Source organism: Opisthocomus hoazin, chromosome 1, assembly GCF_030867145.1.
Source record: "Opisthocomus hoazin isolate bOpiHoa1 chromosome 1, bOpiHoa1.hap1, whole genome shotgun sequence".
In the NCBI taxonomy this organism is placed as follows: domain Eukaryota; kingdom Metazoa; phylum Chordata; class Aves; order Opisthocomiformes; family Opisthocomidae; genus Opisthocomus; species Opisthocomus hoazin.
Window position 1 is genome coordinate 21,517,000 of NC_134414.1, and position 20,254 is coordinate 21,537,253.

A 20,254-nucleotide genomic window follows, 5' to 3' on the forward strand; every position below is an offset into this window, starting at 1 on the left:
AGATACGCTAATTCCAAAATTGGAATGGTAGAACATCAGCAGTATTCAAAACAAAATTTTAAACATCTGATGATGACCAGTTTCTTCAAGGAGAAATTCTTACCCTATCAAAATGAGGAGAAAAACCTTCCTAGAAAACCTAGATAAATTTCATTCTGCTCCATCAGAATCCAAACCATGGCAAAGACCAAGCAGTTAGGCATGAGAGAGTTGAGCGCTTCTGAACAAGAGTCTTCATGTTGATCCATTTTGATGTACAAGTTATGGGAATTGCCTGTTGATGTTGGCAATTTAAAGCATAAGTGGTGTGAACATCATGCCAATCACTGCTCTGCCTGAGAAACCAAGCCTAATCGTAAATTGCCAACTGCTTGACAAGAGTCAGACCCATCAAACTAAAACTGAAGAACATTTTGGATTTGGTGTGTATCAGTCTGGCCAGAATCATGTCTCAGATGAATATTAATTTGCAGAAGAGGTGTAATTTTTTGATGAATGGATCTTTCAAAATACACATTCAGATATTTGTCCTTAGGATATAGAATTTCTATCTGATGTCATGAAAAAACAAACACAATTTTTGTTTTCTGTCGGTAAACTTGTTAGCGAGTGAGTACTAACGCTGTGCTGACAGCTTATAGTTACTATTATAGTCATTTGGTCTGTTGTTCAACAAATCCTGAAGAATAACTTTTTTCTTCCAGTCTTCTTGGCCAGTGCCTTTTCCTTCCCCTGACTCATTAATATTTTCCGGTACCCAAACATAATTCAGTGGGGAATTTTCAATTTTTCATCTGATCAAGTTATGAAGGAGGGAGTAGCAGTCTCCTTGGGGTGCTGACTGTATGGTGCTAACGGAGTGGACCCTGCCTATGAGACGCGGTGTCAACATTTGCAAGTAATGCAAGGCATGGATATGGATCTGGAGAGCAAAATGTCGTGGTGCCTCAGGAACTGAGAGTCAGATGTTCCCACTGTATGACTTTTGGAAGTTAAGCATGTGGGAGATGACCTATAAAGAAGGAGATGGTGTTCCTTCTAGAAGGTCTTTGGTAGCAGTGGAAAGTAGGCGTTGTTCATTTCTGTTTGTTGGAAACAAGAAATGCCCACATACTTCTTCCTTTATGTGGCTTTTTCTTTCTTTAGGGGAAATTTCTACTTCTGCGTCTCTTACTGTGAGGTAGTAGTAATAAAACCTTTGCTTTTTCCCTATTTCTTGTTTTTTGTAGTTTATGAATTAAAAATATCCAGAAAAATGAAAAAATTACTAACGCAACGACCAGAACTCAACCTTGTAGTTGTCAGATTTTTTTTTTTTTTTAAATACAGAATGAAGGCATGGAAATATGAATTCTTTAAAAGTATGTGTTTGTCTAGGGGAGGTAGTGGTTTTTGTATAAGCATACACACTATAAAATCTACAGTAAAGCTACTATTAAGTATTTCTGCGGCTTTGGAGTAACTTTATACGGGTCAAGCCTAAGGGAAGAGGTCTGTTAAGGAGCTTTGTGCAATGAGGTTGGATCATCTCTGAATTCTATAAGAAGAAATAGAATCCACAAGTTATTAATGCAAAGATAATTTGATAAAGAAAATTACATTATAAACTACTGTAATGTCACATCATATAAGGAGGGGAAATACATTTTGTGATGAGCTATTAATTTAATTTTGGAAATGCTATCCAAGGAAGTTTTGAGTTATTTTCTTGAGTACAAAATAACCTTTTTATTTTGTAAACAAATATGTCATGACAAAAGTTCATTATATTTTTTCTTTTGAAATATACATCCCAGAGCAAGAAACCCATAATTTTAGAAGTTTGGATAAAGTATCTCGACGAGCCATGCTTGCTGTTGTTGATTACTTAAGACGACAAAAGAGGTGAATTATAGCTTTCCAAAATGTTGCTTTAATTTATTGATGACTGTGCTAAGATCTGTTGATACTCTAGATTAAGGAAGAAGGATGTGGTAGAGACCATGTAGATTAAAAGAATGTAGTGACCTTGCATTTGTCACAGCACTGATGTGGCTAGCCTTACAGGATTCTAACTATGCTGAATGAGTTATCTGAAAACTTTTTGTCAGATAAACCTGCTGTGGTATGGGTTGGCGGGGGCGACTAAGGTAAAGTTAGCCTTTGGAAGGCTATATATTTAGATTGGATTTATTTTGTTTAATGTTAGAGAGAACGTCTGTTACAGGAAAATTGAAATCTTTATTTAATCAGATCTGTTTCAGGTACAGTCTTTGATGACAGCTTCTGGCTAGATCTGAATTACCTTGAGGTTGCTATAGCAGCACAGTCTTGTGCTGCTCACTTCACAGCCTTGCTGTATGCAGAAATCTACGCTGACAAGATAAATATAGACAAACAGCAAGAAAGGTACAAGGCTTCAGGAATGCAGTTTCTTGACATTTCTAGTAAAATGGATCATGTTTTCTGTGTCCCGGTAGTGTTTTGTTACGTGAAAAGTCAAGGAAACTTTAAAAAAAATCCTTAGATGCGTGTACTGACCTGGCAAATATTTCTGCCAGTCAGAGAATCATAGAATGGTTGGGGTTGTAGGGGACCTTATAGATTGTCTAATTCCAACCCCCTGTCATGGGTAGGGACACCTTCCCTTAGACCAGGTTGCTCAAAGCCCCATCCAGCCTGGCCTTGAACACTGCAAGTAAAGAATTTATTTCTTACAGCTAATCTAAATCTGTGCTCTTCTAATTTCAAACCATTAGCCCTTGTCCTATCGCAACAGGCCCTGCTAATAAGTTTGTCCCCATCTTGCTTACAAGCCACCTTGAAGTACTGAAAGGCTGCCATAAGGTCTCCCTGGAGCCTTCTCTTCTCCAGGCTGAACAGCCCCAACTCTCTCAGCCTTTCCTCCTAGGAGAGGTGCTCCATCCCTCAGATCATTTTTGTGGCCCTCCTCTGGACCTGATCCAACAGTTCCATATCCTTCTTGTGCTGGTGGCTCCAGAGCTGGACACAGGACTCCAGGTGGGGTCTCACCAGAGCAGAGTAGAGTGGCAGAATCTCCTCCCTTGACCTACTGGCCACGCTTCTCTTGATGCAGCCCAGGATATGGTTTGCTTTCTGGGCTGCAGGCGCACATGGCTGGCTCATGTTGAGCTTCTTGGCCACCAGCACCCCCAAGTCCTTCTCCTTCTCCTCAGGGCTGCTCTCAATCCATTCTCTGTGCTTGGGATTGCACTGGGATTGGGCCACTGACGGCAACTCTTTGAATGTGACCATCCAGCCAATTCCTTACGCATTGAGTGGTCCATCCGTCAAGATGTCACAGTCCTTGAATGTAATCCCAACCTTGCTAGCTTGCTAGCTGTGACGTACTCAAAATAGTGTCATTTTGACTTCTAACGAGGAGGTGTTCTTAGGAGTGTGTGTTCTGGAGCAACTTGACTAAGGCTAGTCCTTCTGGGATACTATCTCACTTTTTAAAATGAACACTTTTTCTGATTCTATTTCTCATAATTATTAGTGTGCTAGTGGTTAAATTATGTCTGAAAGTGAATCAAGGGGAGAAAGAAAGCACAGAATGATGACCAGAATTGTATGACTTTAACTTGCAGAATTTCATAATCTTTAGCGTAGAGCTGAGTGATCCTTGTAGAAGCAGCTTTCTTACATAATGGACAGTTATCTTTGTTTTCTGGTCTAGCAAGATCCAAATACAAAACCAGTTTACTAGCTTTGTTTTGGCAATAAATAACTCCAAGGCAATGAACATATAACAAAAGTGTGGTTGCTTTTATTCTTTCCCGGAAGAGAATGTTCTTGCTTCAGGCATGCACAAAAGCAATTTGTTTTAATAAAGGATTAGACGTTACAAGGTGTAATGAAACATTACATTTTTCCTCTGAAAAAAACCTACCTTGATACCAAAATCCGTTGATGTTGATATTCTAAGTTCAGCTGATCATTTTGTCATTCTGGTGGAGATCCATTTTGAATAACCTGGGAATATGACAGGCGTGATCTTGCATTTGGTGTTTGTGCCTCTGCTTAAGTTGTTTCAGCATTTCTTTAGTTCTTTGTATGAAATTTCATTTTACCAGTTGAAACATTTCTCGTAGGTCATCTTTTAAAGCAGCTAAGAGTTTGACATTTGAGGAAGAAAGTCAAAAAACAACTATTACTATTTTGAATGAAAAAAGTAAAGAAGAAACTGGCATAAGTTTACAGGTACGTGTGTGTGCTTAATAATCTGAAAGCAAACCTTGTAGAATTACAATTAACAGTAGATCTCATCTGAGCTGAAGGCAGATCTAGATGAACTTCATAAACTGTATTTGAAGGTTCTCCTCATGCTCTAATTCACGGTGAATTCAGTGGCCTTGATGAACAAGTTAGATTGAGTACTCATTCCTTGAAACACTGATTAACAGGCAAATGTTAAATCAGAGCAAAGCAAACTTTGTTCCCCAAAAGAACGGACCTCCTGGTGGTAGCCAGCCAAGTATCTTTTTGCTTTGTTTTGTCGGAGGGGTATGTTCATTAGAAGTCAGCAAGTGAGTTGGTGTAGCAAGTTGTAATAATGAAAATCATAGTGGTGTAATCTCCTACAAGTTTCTTTAATATGCAAAAGCTGATTTTGTAGCCTTGTTGTAAGTTACTTCTTCCCGTAGTTCATTATTCCAGAACTGTGCTTGCATATTTTAAAATGCATTGTTTAGCTGGTATGTCTGATGCTCACTTGGTACTACTGCCTTTTGCTTTTCAGCCAGTCCACCTAAGGCCCAGCACTATTTTTTAATATCTTTTAGCAGGACCTGTTGCGACAGGACAAGGGGTAATGACTTTAAACTAAGGGAAGGTAGATTTAGACTGGATAGAAGGAAGAAGTTTTTTACAGCGAGGGTGGTGAAACACTGGCACAGGTTGCCCAGAGAGGTGGTGGATGCCCCATCCCGGGAAACATTCAAGGCCAGGTTGGACGGGTCTCTGAGCAGCCTGATCGAGTTGAAGACGTCCCTGCTCGTTGCAGGGTAGTTGGACTAGATGGCCTTTAAAGGTTCCTTCCAACACAAACCGTTCTATGATTCTGTGATCTTATCAGAGAAGTTAGATAGTCCTAAAGGGTTTTGCTAGACTACAAAGCATTTTTTGCTGTCATGATGGCACGCTCAGATGTTGCATAAAGGAAAATCAAGCACTGATAACAACATGTTATGTGGAATAACCTGTATTTATGAATTTACATGATATGTATAAAACTCACTTGAACTGTTTCCAAAAGAGGTAATTCTTTGCTTTATGGCACATGTTCTAGGATCTTCTCATGGACATATATAGAAGCATTGGAGAACCTGACAGTCTCTATGGCTGCGGCGGAGGAAGAATGTTACAGCCATTAGCGCGGTATAATTTATTAATGTTCTTATGTTCTTTAAAGTCAGTGCTTTCATTTATTAGTAAAAGGACCTTAAATCGAAAACTTCTTGTTAACTCACAACAGGATAAGAACGTATGAGCATGAAGCAGTATGGGAGAAAGCCCTTGTAACATATGACCTTGAGGCAAGCCTCTCTCCATCTACTCGCCAGGCAGGAATAATAGAGGTAATTTTATTTTTTAATAGGAAATGAATGTAGGAATTTATATCCGTTGTACTCAAAGTCATTTGTAGTAAATGCAGAAATGTTTTAGGACTAGAAGAGATGTCTTTGGTCATCAAGTCCAGCCCGCTGTCGTAGGCAGACAAACTGTATAATGTGAGACATTCGCTATTTGTCCTGAAAACATTAAGGCTTCTAGTCCTCTAGTCACTCACCTGGAATCCCTATCTTGGGTAGTGAATTTTGTGAAATATTTCAAAATAAATATATTTAATTTTATACAGAATTTGGCCAGCTCCTAAAATGATGTGATATAAAAAGTAATGCAATTGGTTATTTTTGCCATCTTGTTCTTTACACCTCTCCATTATGGCAACTATTATACTGAAACTGTGGTATTTCCGATAAAATAAATTAATAGAATTGATGTTGTCTTATTTTGATCCCTTAAAGTTATTTTGCTTTTTTTAGCCTAAAATCGTTTACACCAGTTCTATAATAACATAGCACAGGTATATCTGTGTTTCCCCTCATTTCATTTTCCTATGGTACTTTTCTTACCCCAGATTATTTGATATCATTGTTAAAGTTCCATTGTTTTCATCTTATTTAGTGCTGAGTTTAGAAATGCTTACGGTTCTGCCTTACTCGCAAAGGCTTCTTTGTTCCCAAAGGTAAAACAAAGCCTTTTAAAAAAACAGTTCAGTTTGTTAAAGGATGAAACCCAACTTTCAGTAATTTTGTTAATTCCAGGCTTTGCAGAATTTTGGGCTTTGCCACACTCTTTCCATTTATTTAAAAGGACTGGAACATGAAAACATGGAGTGGTGTGCAGAACTGCAGGAAATGCGCTACCAGGCAGCATGGAGGAATATGCAGTGGGGCCACATCTCTTCTGTCAAGTAAACTGACTTACTTTTTACTAGTTCTTTATGTGAAGGCCAATGCTTTTGGTTCCAAGCAAAAAGACTGTATTAGAATATAGCTTTTATGAAGCAAGTTACCTAATTTATCTTAATCATTGACTTGAAAAGCAGTCACTTTCAATTAGACCTGTCTGGTTTGTGTGCACATCTCTCTTCATTTTCCCAGGAAATGGGCCGTAGCTGATTCTTCTTTTTGGTTGTTCATAACTATAAACTGAATTTTTCCATTTTTTACTCAGATAGTAGATGTGTCTTAAGTACATATGAGGGAGAGATAGTTTTTAATGTTTAATTTATAAGCAAAGGGGAAAAATATTACTCGGTAAGCCACAAGAGGTAATCAAGACCTGGATAGGCAAACACCAGTGTTGATTCATGGCTATGCCCTGGTAAGGAGTAATCTCCTTTCTTTTGTCATGTTGGATGCCTGGCATTGGCTATTTCATATGACTTGCCAGGGTATAGTGTGAACTCTGTCTAGTAAAGCTACATCATCACACATTTTGAGAGGAATACAGAATAGATTCACTACGTTTTGGCAAGAGCAGAAGTTACATGATGAGGTCTTCAGTAACTCCTACTACCTTTTAGTAGTCAAGAGAATGGAGGATTTTTCTTTCTCCTAAGACTGCTACCGAGAGATGGGTCTGGGGAGCACACTCCTACTGTGTTCCTTCTCTCCTCCTGCACTGTCTTAAGACCGCTGTTTAGAAGCACCTGGAGGACTTCACAGATACATCCTGTTGGAGGGCATGTGTCATGCCACAAGCAGAACAAGCTTCGTATAGGTGGACTCTGTTCATCCCTGAGTTAGGGCCTGCATAAACCGCTTTGGTTATAAACCTCTTAGGCAAATAGAATGTTCAGCTTTAATACAGGAGCAGAAAAAACTACATCTAAGATGAAAAGAGAGAAAAAGAGATGGCGGGGAAGAGGTGGGTCAAGGAGAAGAAAGAGAAGTGAAAAGGGTAAAGAAGAGAAAATGAAATTCAACACTGAGTTTTTTCAGCCTTCCAATTTTTTTTTACTTTTTCCTTTTTAAAAATATTTCTGAAGTTAAATGTAAAAAATTCTTCATTGTGAACTTGTTGCATACATACCGTAATACATATCTTTCAGCATAATACTGTGAGAACCGTAATACATATCTTTCAGCATAATACTGTAAAAATGTGTTATGAGTAAATTTTTATTGTGCAGTTGTGTTTTTGTCGTATTTTTGATATAACCATGAAGAACATCTCCATATTCCAAACATTTTGACAATTGCTGTTTTTTCTTTGTTGTAAAAGAACAGCTTGAGTTTATAAAATACTAAATTAATTTAAAATTTAAAGGGTTGCATTGTTTTTTTATCATGCGAAACAGTGATCCATCTAACTGCAGAAAATGTACTACTAAAAATACTTGTCACAAAGATAAAACTGACTTCTTTGTGAAAAAAAAATAATTTCCTTTTATGTTACTTTTGTTTGATTTTTAAGAGATGAGACAGGGAGACCAGGGTACCATGAATCATTGTATGATGCTCTTCAGTCTTTACGAGATAAGGAATTCTCTGCTTTCTATGACAGTCTTAAAGATGCCAGGTAACTATGCAAAAATTCTGCTGCAAGAGACAAAGAGAGTGTGTGTGTGTGTGTGTTTGCAGTCACAAGTTATGTATGAAAGACTATTACAGGGTTTTATGAGCTTAAATAAAGACTCATGCATTGAATAAAGTTAACACTTCTGGACTGCAACTTCATTTCTAAGTTTTTCAACTTAAATTTGTCTTTTGTAGGTATACAATCTGTGTGCTAATTAAAGATACATTTCCTGTAGTACACATCCCTTACTTTGTGGTCCTCTTAAGTGGATTTGAATGCTGACTACTCTTCTTTAGCTGAGCTGTCACATAGGCTTTGGAGTTTATATATGCTTACCATGTTTTCGTTTCTTGCCAAACTTTATTTTTTGAACTTTAATGGTAATACAAAATAATATCAAACTGAATAGTTTTGCTGTTGAAATTCTGTTCGCTGTATGGAAATTACATTATGGATATTTGGAATTTCTTGTGGATATTAAAAAAAATAAAAATCATTTACTATTTCTCTCTTAAATCCGTAGAGTGAATGAAGTAGAAGAGCTGTGCAAAGGCAGCCTTGAGTCTGTTTATTCATTATATCCAACTCTTTGCAGACTCCAGCTAATTGGAGAGTTGGAAAACATAGGTCTGCTGTTCTCCAGGTATTTTTTTTCAAGCTTGTTTTATACTCTTTTCTCAGTTTTTAGGATTTTTGGTTATCAAGTCTAGCACAGTAATAAAATCACCTCAACAAATTTTATTAATTAATATCTCAAACTTCTTCTTAAAATTATATGGATTTTAGCTTTACTACATGAAGAAAAACTTAGATTCTCTTCATTTCCAGAATGGATTTATTTGTGGTTTAGTTTTAATTTTTTGATATTATGCCAATTTTGTATTTTAAGTAATTGTTTTATTTCCTTTGTTCTGAGTTCCCTGGTATACTCCAAGCTAGCAGTCCTATCTCCTGGCCTTTGGTTTGCTAAAGTTACTGAGTCATCCTCTTCTAGTTTCCTTTCTAGAAATGTTTTCCATTTGCTTGATGTTACCGATGTATCTATTGAAAGTTGTTTCAGTTTGAGTCACTTTCTTCATGGACCATTATTACCATCAGTATTCTGCGTGAAGTCTTAACATTGCTTTTTCATCCTAGGAAGGTATTTATCTCTGTAGTGCTGATAACATTTGATTTTTTCTGCTATAGTTGTATCATTTTGGTAACTCAGAGTCATCCTACAGTCACTTAGCATGTCCAGGACCTTATGAACCATTGCTATTTGCAGTTAATGAATCACCTAAGAAAATTACACCTATAATGACAACCAACACAGCTACAATGTCACAGTTTGGAATTTATTCTTATATTAATCCATATATGACCTATATAATGAAATAGGAACCTTGATCTTTAATCTTTGAAGTAGCCCTATGTTTGAATGTGATTCCCTTTGCTGATGGACCTTTAACACAACAGATTTTGATGCTTAGTCAACAATGTTTATAGTGGATTGTGTGCGTTACTAATGTTCTTCTCTTGATCTTCATGTTTGTTAAAACTGGAAACCTGCCAGTTTATTCTGCATATTAATCATTGTAGGCTTTTATGGACTGTTTCTTGGTTTTGAACTGAGGATTGTGAACTACCTCGGCAGTTTATTTCTGTTACTCATCTTGCATTTCACTAATATTTAGTGAGAATTAATAACAGGTCTTTTTTCTTTTGGTAACAATTGCAGATCTGTTACTACTCAACAACTGAATGATATTTATTTGAAATGGCAGAGACAGTCCCAGCTTCTCAAGGACAGTGACTTCTGTTTCCAGGAACCTGTCATGGCTCTGCGCACTGTAATTTTGGAGATTCTGCTTGAAAAGGAGAGTGAAAATACCAAAAGAGAATGTATTAAAGACATCCTGACCAAACATCTAGTGGAGCTCTCTAGATTGGCAAGAACTGCTAAAAATACACAGGTAACAAATTCCAGGAAAGATCAGTAACAGATGTTTAGTTTTTCAGTTTATAAAAGAACTTAATTTTTAAACAGTACTGAAGAGTAACTGTATTCTAAGTTTATTCAATGAATCAGTTAGAGACTGTGTAGGACTCTGTAGAACTTCTTCCTAAATTGTATTTATGGGCATGTTTTCTGAATTTTGTTCATAACTGTAAGCTACTCTATGAGGTAGATAATAGAAAAATAACATTTTTAGTGAAGAATGCTCTTACAGCGCTGTTACTTTATTTTGGTACAGTTTTATATATCCATCTTCCGCTTGTGTCATACTGTTTTAGTGTTCCAGAGTAAAGCTGCAGAAAGAACTCCATTGCATTTGTACATTTAGTGTGGTCTTCAAGGTTTTGTACTTTCAAAGCACCATTGCACTACGGTAAAACTCTCTCTGTGAATGACTTAATGGGATTTGCAGTATCAGTGGTTTCTGGAGCCGTGAATGCATTTAAGGTCCAGAGTCAGCCTTGTCTTGTTCTAGGTAGTGCATCTGGAGTAGTAACTCAACAAGAATTTATAGAGCAACAATATCCTCCAAGAACCTCTGCAGAAAATACTTCCAGCTAAATATATAACCTGGAAAGGTGTTTAACACTTCACATATGTGAAACTATATTGAACATTGGTTTCAGGAAGCTTCTAACTCTTTTCATGAATAATGATTAAATCAGTAGAATCAGGTTTACTCAGTGCCTCGAGAATTCTTTGAGAAAATTACTTCTTCAGAATTTTTTTATTTCGTGCCTGCCCAGCCACTAACACTGTGGTGATGAGTGTCCTGTAAGAGCATCAGCAGAAGTTCCATTTTTTTTGCTTTGATTTTTAGTTACAGAAGAAGATTAAAATGAGGGTGCCGTATTTTGGGAGGATTAGAAGGTTCTGAAAGATTGAGCCAGTGTGTTTGAAAACACTGTCATCCCAGCCTCGTCAGTCTCATAGGTCACGTGCAACCTTTGGGACGTACTTCTGGGCCTGATAAGTCTTTCAAACCATGGGATGGTAACCCTTTCCTTTTGGCACACTGACAACACTAAGTGTCTGGATGAAGAAAAGTTTTTGAGAAAGCGCTCTTGGCAGCTAATGGCTTTTCTTCATCTTTGGTGCCACTACCATTCATCAGGAGGAGAGTACCGTACAGAATCATCACACCACCAACTGAAGTAGCCAAACTTACTTTGTCGTTTACAGGCATTCTTACATTTTAATTGTTTACCTTGCTTATTCAAAAGTTTGACTGATTTGGTTATTGGTTGGACAACTTGTGAAAATACACTTCAGTCTCAATCTTTGACATTGTTAAAAAGGTAGTTTGCTCTTGGTACTATCGTAGTGGTGTTAGATTACTAAATGAGGATGTTACTTCAGTGATAGGAGGCATACAAAAGAATTAGTGTATGGTGGTGCCACTTTTCATACTATTTTTCTGCAGTCACTTAGGATGTAATAATAATCACTAAGCTAAAGTTATAAATCCATTATTTCAGTAGGTACTGATTATGGAATTTCTATACTTTATACCTCAAAGTAATTTGAAATGTTAAACATTGATACTTTATTTTGGAATTTGTGAAGTTTAAATCCGTAGTCTGGTTTTGTTGCAAATCAGGATTTTTTGCAAGTATATAGAAAAATAACTTCATCTGTTCGCTGCAGATGAATTCTTAGCATTGGATAGGCAGAGTATGCTACACAAGTAGAGCAAATCAAGATGGAGTTTAAAAGCGAAACTTGCTGTGAGATACATGTATTTGACTTAGAGTTGTTTACAATGTTTTTTTTTTCCATTTCAGCTTCCAGAAAGAGCTATGTTTCAGATCAAACAATACAATCCAACGGGGTATGAAGTTTCTGAATGGCAACTAGAAGAAGCTCAGGTTTTCTGGGCTAAAAAGGAAGAGAGTCTTGCACTGAATATTCTTAAAAGGATGATAAAAAAATTAGATGCAGATTGGTTTCAGGTATGTGTTATAGAATATATAAACTTATGGGAATTAAATTATTTAAGATCCTAATTCCACTTTCTGAAGTTTTCCCTTGGAAGAAAATTAAAAGGCTGTCTACAGTATTATTAAATCTGTTTTGTACTCTCAGAACGTCTGAAAGCAAAGAAGTCTGTATTAGCAAATCTTAGCAGGGGTTTTCAAAGCGAGTTTGTAAGAGTGGCAAATGTTAGAATTTATTATTCGTTATTTTGCCTCCAGTGCCACCACTGTGAAATACATCGCTTTTTAAAATCAGAGATTATTTTCCTTGATAAAATATCAACTTGTTTTAATAAAACCTGCTACATAGAGGTGTATCGTCTTGTTCTGTTCTAGCAGTTTAAGAAATCCAAGCAGGATTGTTTAGACATAGTCATAGAATCAATTATGTTGGAAAAGACCTTTGAGTCCAACCATTAACCTAACACTGCCAAGTCCACTACTAAACCATGTCCCTAAGCACCACATCTATATGTCTTTTAAATACCCCCAGGGATGGTGACTCCACCACTTCCCTGGGCAGCCTGTTCCAACACTTGATAACCCTTTTGGTGAAGAAATTTTTCCTAATATCCAATCTAAATCTCCCCTCACACAACTTGAGGCCATTTCCCCTTGTCCTGTCACTTGGGACTGATAAACATTCACTGCTGTACCTCAGACTTCGTTGTCCCTTGAACTAATCCATTATCAAGGAATACAGATATGACTTGGGGTGCTGTTTCATGTCTTCAAATCCTCTCCCATTTACGAGCACACTGAGCTGTGAGTTTTATGCTGTACTTCTGAAAATGGAATCTTACCTCAAACAGAGGAATGTTTTCTCATCAAATTTGACTTCAGCAGGTGCCTCTGAATCGTAGTTATTTTAGATATTTTTGTAAGCTTTCTGAAAAATTGTCACGATGTGAAGCAAAAAATGCATTCCCATCTCCAGAATACAAGAACTGAAACAAAAATCCCTCTCTCCTTTCTCAGTAAATGGGCAATAGGAAGTTCCAAGGAAAAAGTGTAAAGAATAGTTGGGCTGTATAGCCAGAGTGCTCCCTCTGACTGATTTGCAGCATAAGAACATCCTGAACCAGAGGTAGTTTCTTTATAGGTAATTCCTTCTGATGTTTTCTATACCATAAATTTGTCCAGTCACTTTCTGAGTCTCTGTATGCTTTTAATACCCAAGAAAACCCTGCAATAAGGAGTTTCACAGCTTAATTCCCGCTGGTTTAAGAGCCTCTTCCTTTTATTTGTTTTGAACACCCTGTCTTCATTTTGTGTTAGTTCTGATCTTGGAAAAAACACTGAACATATGTTCCCTGACTCCATTCTCCATAGTGAGGTAAAGTTTTATAGTTACATTTCCAAACAGGTTTCACAGTCCTTTGTTGTATACAAGAAGTCTTTTTCGCCCTCTCATGTGTTAAGTAACATTTATATTTTGCTGGTAATATCAGATGTGTTTCATTCCATTTATTATCCTGTGTTGTTTGTGTGCAGTTTTTTAGCCTGTCCTTGTTTTTATCACCTTGAATAACTCAATATCATCACCAGATCTTGTGTTCACTGCTCATTGCCTTCTTAAGACTGGATCTTTGGAGGTTTTTCACTGGTGACTGAACTCCACTGTAACAAACGTCCCATTTATTTCTCTTTCTGTTCCCTACCTTAGCTCTTTATCCCTGTGAGAATCATGCATTTTATTTCTTGTGACTTCATTTCTTCAAGAGCCTTTTTTAGAAGAACCATGTCACGTGACTGTTGGAATCTGTTGGAGTAGGCTGAATGAGAGACCTCAATAGTTTGGAATGTTGTGCCAATAGGAATTGCACGAGCTCAATGGGAAGCCCTTCACCTGGAACAGAATAATCTCAAGCAGCGTTACAGGGAGAGGTCTGACTGCCTCTGGTGTAGCTTTGCCAGAAAAGGCCTGGGGGACCCAGGGAACAGTAGACTAAAATGATCCACCAGTGTGCCTTTGTAGCAATGAAGGTGAACCATGTCCTGCGCTGTGTCACCGAGAGTGTAGCCAGTAGAGTGATTATTCTACTCTATTTGGCACTTCTTAGCCTGCACCTGAAGCAGTGTGTCCAGTTTTGGCCCACCATTCAATAGAGACATTGAAAAATATCCAGCAGAGGTCCACCACAATGATTAGAGGGCTGGAGAACTTGGCAAAGGAATAAAGGTTGTAAGGATTGGGTTTTTTCAGCCTTAAGAAGTAAAGGCTTAGGGGGATCTAGTCACAGTTTTCCAGTATGTAAAAGGAAGTTGCAGTGAAGATGGAGGTACCTCTGCTCATGAAGACGTGCAGTGAAAGGGCAAGAAGCAATGGCAGAAGTCGTTTCAGAGGAAATGCCATCTGGATACAGGAGGAAAATTCTGTACCACTAAACACTGTGAACACTTTGCCCAAAGAAGTGATGGAATCTTGCGAGATGGAAATGAATAGCAAAGATTCAGTTTAGGAGAGTCCTGGAAAACTTAATCTAAAGCCCTGCTTTCAGCCAAAGTTTAGGCGAGATGGTCTCCAGAAGTTCCTTCCAGCCTTGACTTCTCTGTCATTCTATGATGTCCTTTTGCAAAAGCTATTCTGGTTTTTCTTCGTATTAATTGGTCTGTTCTATTTGTGGGGTTTTTGTTTGTTTGGTTGGTTGGGGGTTTTTTTTGGCTCATTTGTCCACTTCTGGTAAGAGTCTTCCTAATCTGTGCTTCCCTGGAACTTCTTAAAATATTGGTCTCTCATCTGCCACCTGCCACTCCTCTTATATTAAGGCAGTTTTAACCAAAAGCTTTTATACTTCTTAGTAGTTCAGTTATTTCATCTGTGAATTGCTGTAGACCTTTTGAAAAAATACATTCTGGTCCTGGTGAGTTGATAGTTCTCATTTTGTGTGTTTGTTCGGCAGCCTTTGCTCTTGACACTTCTGTAGCAGACAGACCTTTGAATCCCTCACAAAGAACGGCTTTGCAGTGCGACTCTGCAAGCTCCTCCACAGTGAACACAGATGCAAAAAAATTTTTTTTTTCTGCTTTAGCTTCTCAGAGTGCAATTTGTTTTATAACTCTATTGTCTTTTTATCAAGTGGACTGTCTGGTGGCTGGCTGCTCCTAGTGTTTAAAAAATGTTTTTTATTATTTGTTGAGTCTTCTTCAAGTTGTTTGGGTTTTTTATCAGCCTGATGGTGGGATTTTATTTTTTCATTTGACAGGATATTTTATGAGTTCTTCAATATATTTTATTTTTCACTTGAACAAAACTTCATTTTGTGTACAGCTGTGGTAAAAATTTCTTTATCAGCCTTACCTTTGTGTTTTGCTGTGATGGCTTTCTTGGAGTATTTTTGGAGGGTCATAAACATTTGCTTTGAATCCATATACGTTATTGAGGAATATCACACTTCAGAAAAGCTGTAAAATTTGGGGCCTAGTTCTCCATACATATCAGGGCAAAATCAAGAGCTGCTGCTCTGCTTTTGATTTTCATGGTTGCTCCATGAATCAGTTGATGACGGCCTCCAGAAACTGAGTCCTTCTTTCACCTTACAGTGTTAAGTTTACCCTGTCCATGTAAGGAGGTTTTGTGTTTTTGCAGCCTATGATATCTTTCAGTATTTCAGAGTTGGTGTTGCCATCTTGGTCAAGTGGTCTTTAATATGTACCGTATAGTAAAAGTATTTTGGAAACTTGTCCTACTACAGAGTTAAAGCCGAGCTTCCAATCTGGAGGCAAGTCCTTTGGAAACCTGCTCCATCATCTTCTCAGAGCACTTTTAACCAAGTTTCCATGTGGAGTTCTGTCTGAAAAATTCAGTGATCACACATAGTTATTGCAATTCTTGAATGTTTCCTACAGAATGTTTCCTACTCTAGTACCTAGAGTACTATGGTACTTCAGACCAAATGCAGATATTAGAAAATACAGTTCTGCAAACATGCTGGGAGTTTATTTAACTTTTATTACATTTTGTCGTTGTTTTATTCTGTTTTTCATTGTTCAAACTGTCAGGTATTAAAAAATCTGTGCTCTCCTGTAGTCTGACATAGAATGTGAATGCGATTTAAGGTTTTTGACTACCGTAGATGTGGATGGTAAATCACTCTGTAGATAAATTCCATGTAATAGGCGTGAGTGATTGATTTATATTCAGGGTTTAAAAGCTTTATAAATTGCCTACCTCATATGCCTTCTTTTTTCTTTTGTTCCCAAAACTTGCTTTCTCAAAGGTTGAGAATGATCATCATCTGAAATTGATGTATACAGAGTGTCTGAGGCTATGCGGAACCTGGTTAGCAGAAACATGCTTGGAAAACCCTACAGTCATCATGGAGAAATATTTGGAAAAGGTGCATTCAGTTTTTGCAGTGTGCAGTCTTTGAGATAATGCTGTGCTAAAATACGGTCTTAAAATGTGAAGTAAATTTTTCAATGCAGCATTTATTTTTCCAGATTGAAAATATGGTTTCTTATAAAAATATTGTGGTTTCACACAGTATTGTATAACACTGTAATCTTATAAAATATTCAGAATATGACTGTATAGAATTTACAGTGAAAATTCTGTGTAAACATGGCTTAGAAGTGCAGTGATTACAACTACTAGTCCAGTTTCCCTTTCCTGTTCCACTCCATTCCCATCCTTTCCTTCTCCGGACAAATAGTTCACTTACTGTGTTTTCAGTATGGGCATTGTATTTGTAACGTTCTCTTTCCAGGTGCTGGAAAATCTTGTTCTAGTGTTTCAAAGTACTGTAATTTTTTTTCAGCTCTTAGTCAGTAGTAGAAACATTTTTATTAATATTTGCCCACTCTGATTTCTTTATTTCATGCTAATTTGTGAAACTCTGCAGTTGTTTTTCTCTGTTACTCTCTACATGCTTTCTTCACTCTGAAGATTTGAATCAATGACTTTCACATATAATTTCCTTTTTGGCACTTTTTGGACTGTCTTGTATTTTTTTTCTCACCATCTTGTGATATAAGGTTGTAAAACAATTATAAAACTTCATGCCTAGTTACTGGGAAAGACAGATAGCTGTAGGTGACTTCTGTGTGGTTATTAAAGCTATTTCATGTGGGATAATCTTTTTGGCTGTTTGCACTGAAGCACTCCTCAAAGATTAAATTTGCTTGGAAGAAAAGCATTCAGCCTGGTAGATTGTATTTTGTGTGTGTATGTATTCCATCATAGGCAGCATTAAATAACCTGTTGGAGCAGATAGTCCTGCTTGAGCAGGGGAGTTGGACAAGATGACCTCCAGAGGTCCCTTCCAACCTCAACCATTCTGTTTTTCTGTGATAATGGAGTTTAATCAAGTATTATGCAGCACTGCTAATCTGATATCAGTCTTATCATTACAGTAACTTCCCTTTTAGGCTGTGGAAATTGCTGCAAGCCACAGTGGAGACAGCAGTGATGAGCTGAAGAAAGGAAAGATGAAGGCTTTCCTGTCTTTGGCTCGTTTCTCAGATAATCAGTACCAGCGAATTGAGAATTACATGAAATCCTCAGAGTTTGAAAATAAGCAGGCGTTACTGAAGAAGGCCAAGGAGGAGGTCGGCCTCATGAGGGAGTGTAGAGTTCAGACAAATCGGTGAGCATGCAAACGGAGAGGTGGTCGCTATGGAGCTCTCAAAGTCTTCGTCTTTACTAATTCTCTGGGCAAGTGGTACAGCATGGGTCACGTCTCTACAGCTGAAATTTTCCTTCTGCACGGAACAGTGGCCACATGTGCAGTGCTTGTTGCGAATAGTTTCTGAACTGTGCCTGAGCGTGGTCTAGGACAGTGCTAGGTAGCATGGGCCAAAACTAAGCCAAGGAGTGTTGCAACAGGTAAACAGCAGGGATGACTGTGAGCCAGAAATCACATTTATTCCCTGGATCTGTTCAGTTTATTTGACAGAGAAAATGTTACAGAGTAAAAATAAATGAGTTTGAAATTTTTGTCCAATATACATTCGGTGAAAGAGTAGAGTTCATCTTGGTACAGAATTCTTAAAGAATTAGTAAGTACAATTGCGAGTGGAAAAAATTTAACTTCAGCTGTTGGAAACTGAAGTCTTCACGCAAATTCTCTTTACAGGATATTCACGTTTACACCAATATTGAGTTTAAATCATTAAAAAGAAAAAAGGCACTTACTGAAAATTTACTTAGAGTGGTGGGTCTGTGTGGACATACACCAGAGGAATAGCTCCCACTATTTGGTTTCTCAGTGGTTGATTTTACTGTGCTTGTACATACAAAACAAATTTAAAATTTGTTAAATTTGTAAGTAAATTTGTCTGTTGACATAGATACACAGTGAAGGTTCAGCGAGAACTTGAACTGGATGAATGTGCCATACGTGCCCTAACTGAGGATCGTAAACGTTTCTTGTGTAAAGCAGTGGAGAACTATATCAGCTGTTTACTAAGTGGAGAAGAACATGATATGTGGATCTTCCGACTCTGTTCCCTATGGCTTGAGAATTCTGGAGTTGATAGAGTCAATGAGATGATGAAGGTACATGTCTGCTGTTGGTTTTCCTTATGCTTTGACATTAAATTATCCATCTTTGTTCTCCTTCTGTGTTTCTAGAAGATGAATTGTGGTGCCGTGCAGCATGCTTTCCTAGGTATCTCCTTAACTTTTCCCTCAAAACATTGCTCATCAGTTTTTCATCAGAGAGCTGTATTTCTCAATGCATTTTAATTTAACTTAATTTAATTTACATTTTAATTTGACAAGTCTGTATGATAAAGCATATCTCAGTATCTTTCACTGTTGTCACCCTGCTATTTACATCCATTGGATACTACCCATCTTCAACATCCTTTAGTACATTATTCTAGCGTATAATACATATACTTTTAAGTAAAAGGGTATGCTTTTAGATTGTCTGTGTAACACAGTAGCCAGGCACCGCTAAAGTTCTCATTCTCAAGCTAGTTCCATCATTTCTAGAATTGTGCAGGAAATCGGTTAATTCTTGCCTTGAATGATCTGGTTGTAACAGAGATCTGTAAAATTTAATTCTTTGCTTTGTGTTATAATTTGAAAAATAGAAAGTGTTCCTTTATTCATATTTTGAACACACAATTGCTTCTTGTCTTAAACGAGAATTGTAATTTTTTTTCGATTAGGATTGTCCCTTGCCACAAAGAATCTAGACATGAATTCTGAATCAGTATATATCAGCTCTGCTCTAACAGAAGAGTAGAAGATAGTAGTTTTCTTTTGAAGGACTTGTAGCATTCAGGAGACACGGACCAGGATGATGTGGTACTCACGGGATTGCCATTTGATCACACAGCAAGGATTACTCAGTTTAAAAAAAAAGGCAAAACCAAAATTGCTAGCCCTTACCTCGTATTTCATGATTGCAGGGGTTTTTTTGGTGGTTAGTACAGCTTTCTAACTGAATGTTCTCTACTACAGAAAAATGCAGAGAAGATCCCTTCATACAAGTTTTTGCCTCTGATGTACCAGCTGGCTGCTCGGATGGGAACCAAGATGATGGGTGGTTTAGGATTTCATGAAGTTCTGAATAACGTAATTGATGCTTTTCATATCTAAAGATACCCTTATTGGCTTAGTGGTGCATACTTCTAAACAATACGTGTCTTCCTTTGTGCAGTTATAGCTAAATGAGTTATGTAGGTGATAAAGGTGTATTAAAAAAGTGATGCAAAATCCGTATAGTGGGGGGAGGATTGGGAGCTTTTTTTCTTGCTACTTAATTGATTTTCTGGTTGTATAAGAATAGTCTTATGCAAGTATAGGAGTATACTTTGAATGTATATTAGTTGTGAAAATATCATCTAAGTATTCCTTTTTGTTTCTTATTAGGAACTTTAGAAGTTCAAGATAATGTTAGTTAAGTAATTTTTTTCTTCTGTACAGTGTTCAATAATGACATCTTTTTGTTTTTCTTGACAGCTAATGTCTAGAATTTCACTGGATCATCCACATCATACTTTGTTTATAATATTAGCTTTGTCAAACGCTAACAAAGATGAACTCCTCACAAAACCAGATGCAATAAGAAGAAATAAGTTAATTAAAAATGCACCAAAAGAGATCTCCCAGCTTGATGTGGTGACTACAAAAAATTCTATTGTTAATCACATCCAGTCTTTTCATTTTGTTAAAATATGAAAAAAAGATATGTCAATGGGTATTTTAGTATAGAGCTCATCAGCTGACTTCTGT

General features: G+C 37.2%; 1 protein-coding gene across 5 annotated transcripts in view; it reads left to right on the forward strand.

The window, feature by feature from the left end:
• The window catches only part of ATM (ATM serine/threonine kinase), a 75,426-nt gene that overhangs the window by 42,020 nt on the left and 13,152 nt on the right, over nt 1-20,254 (forward strand). For all 5 annotated transcript variants that reach the window (XR_012763695.1, XR_012763694.1, XM_075418420.1 and 2 more), the window contains exons 38-52: nt 1,797-1,884; nt 2,233-2,388; nt 4,095-4,203; nt 5,291-5,379; nt 5,477-5,579; nt 6,330-6,478; nt 7,987-8,091; nt 8,615-8,734; nt 9,812-10,046; nt 11,875-12,042; nt 16,287-16,406; nt 17,437-17,654; nt 18,358-18,565; nt 19,481-19,594; nt 19,982-20,140. Coding sequence is in view for 3 of the 5 variants with exons in the window: in XM_075418420.1 (XP_075274535.1) it covers nt 1,797-1,884; nt 2,233-2,388; nt 4,095-4,203; nt 5,291-5,379; nt 5,477-5,579; nt 6,330-6,478; nt 7,987-8,091; nt 8,615-8,734; nt 9,812-10,046; nt 11,875-12,042; nt 16,287-16,406; nt 17,437-17,654; nt 18,358-18,565; nt 19,481-19,594; nt 19,982-20,140 (2,141 nt within the window). In the remaining 2 variants the exon portion in view is untranslated. The remainder of the gene's footprint in view (nt 1-1,796; nt 1,885-2,232; nt 2,389-4,094; nt 4,204-5,290; nt 5,380-5,476; nt 5,580-6,329; nt 6,479-7,986; nt 8,092-8,614; nt 8,735-9,811; nt 10,047-11,874; nt 12,043-16,286; nt 16,407-17,436; nt 17,655-18,357; nt 18,566-19,480; nt 19,595-19,981; nt 20,141-20,254) is intronic.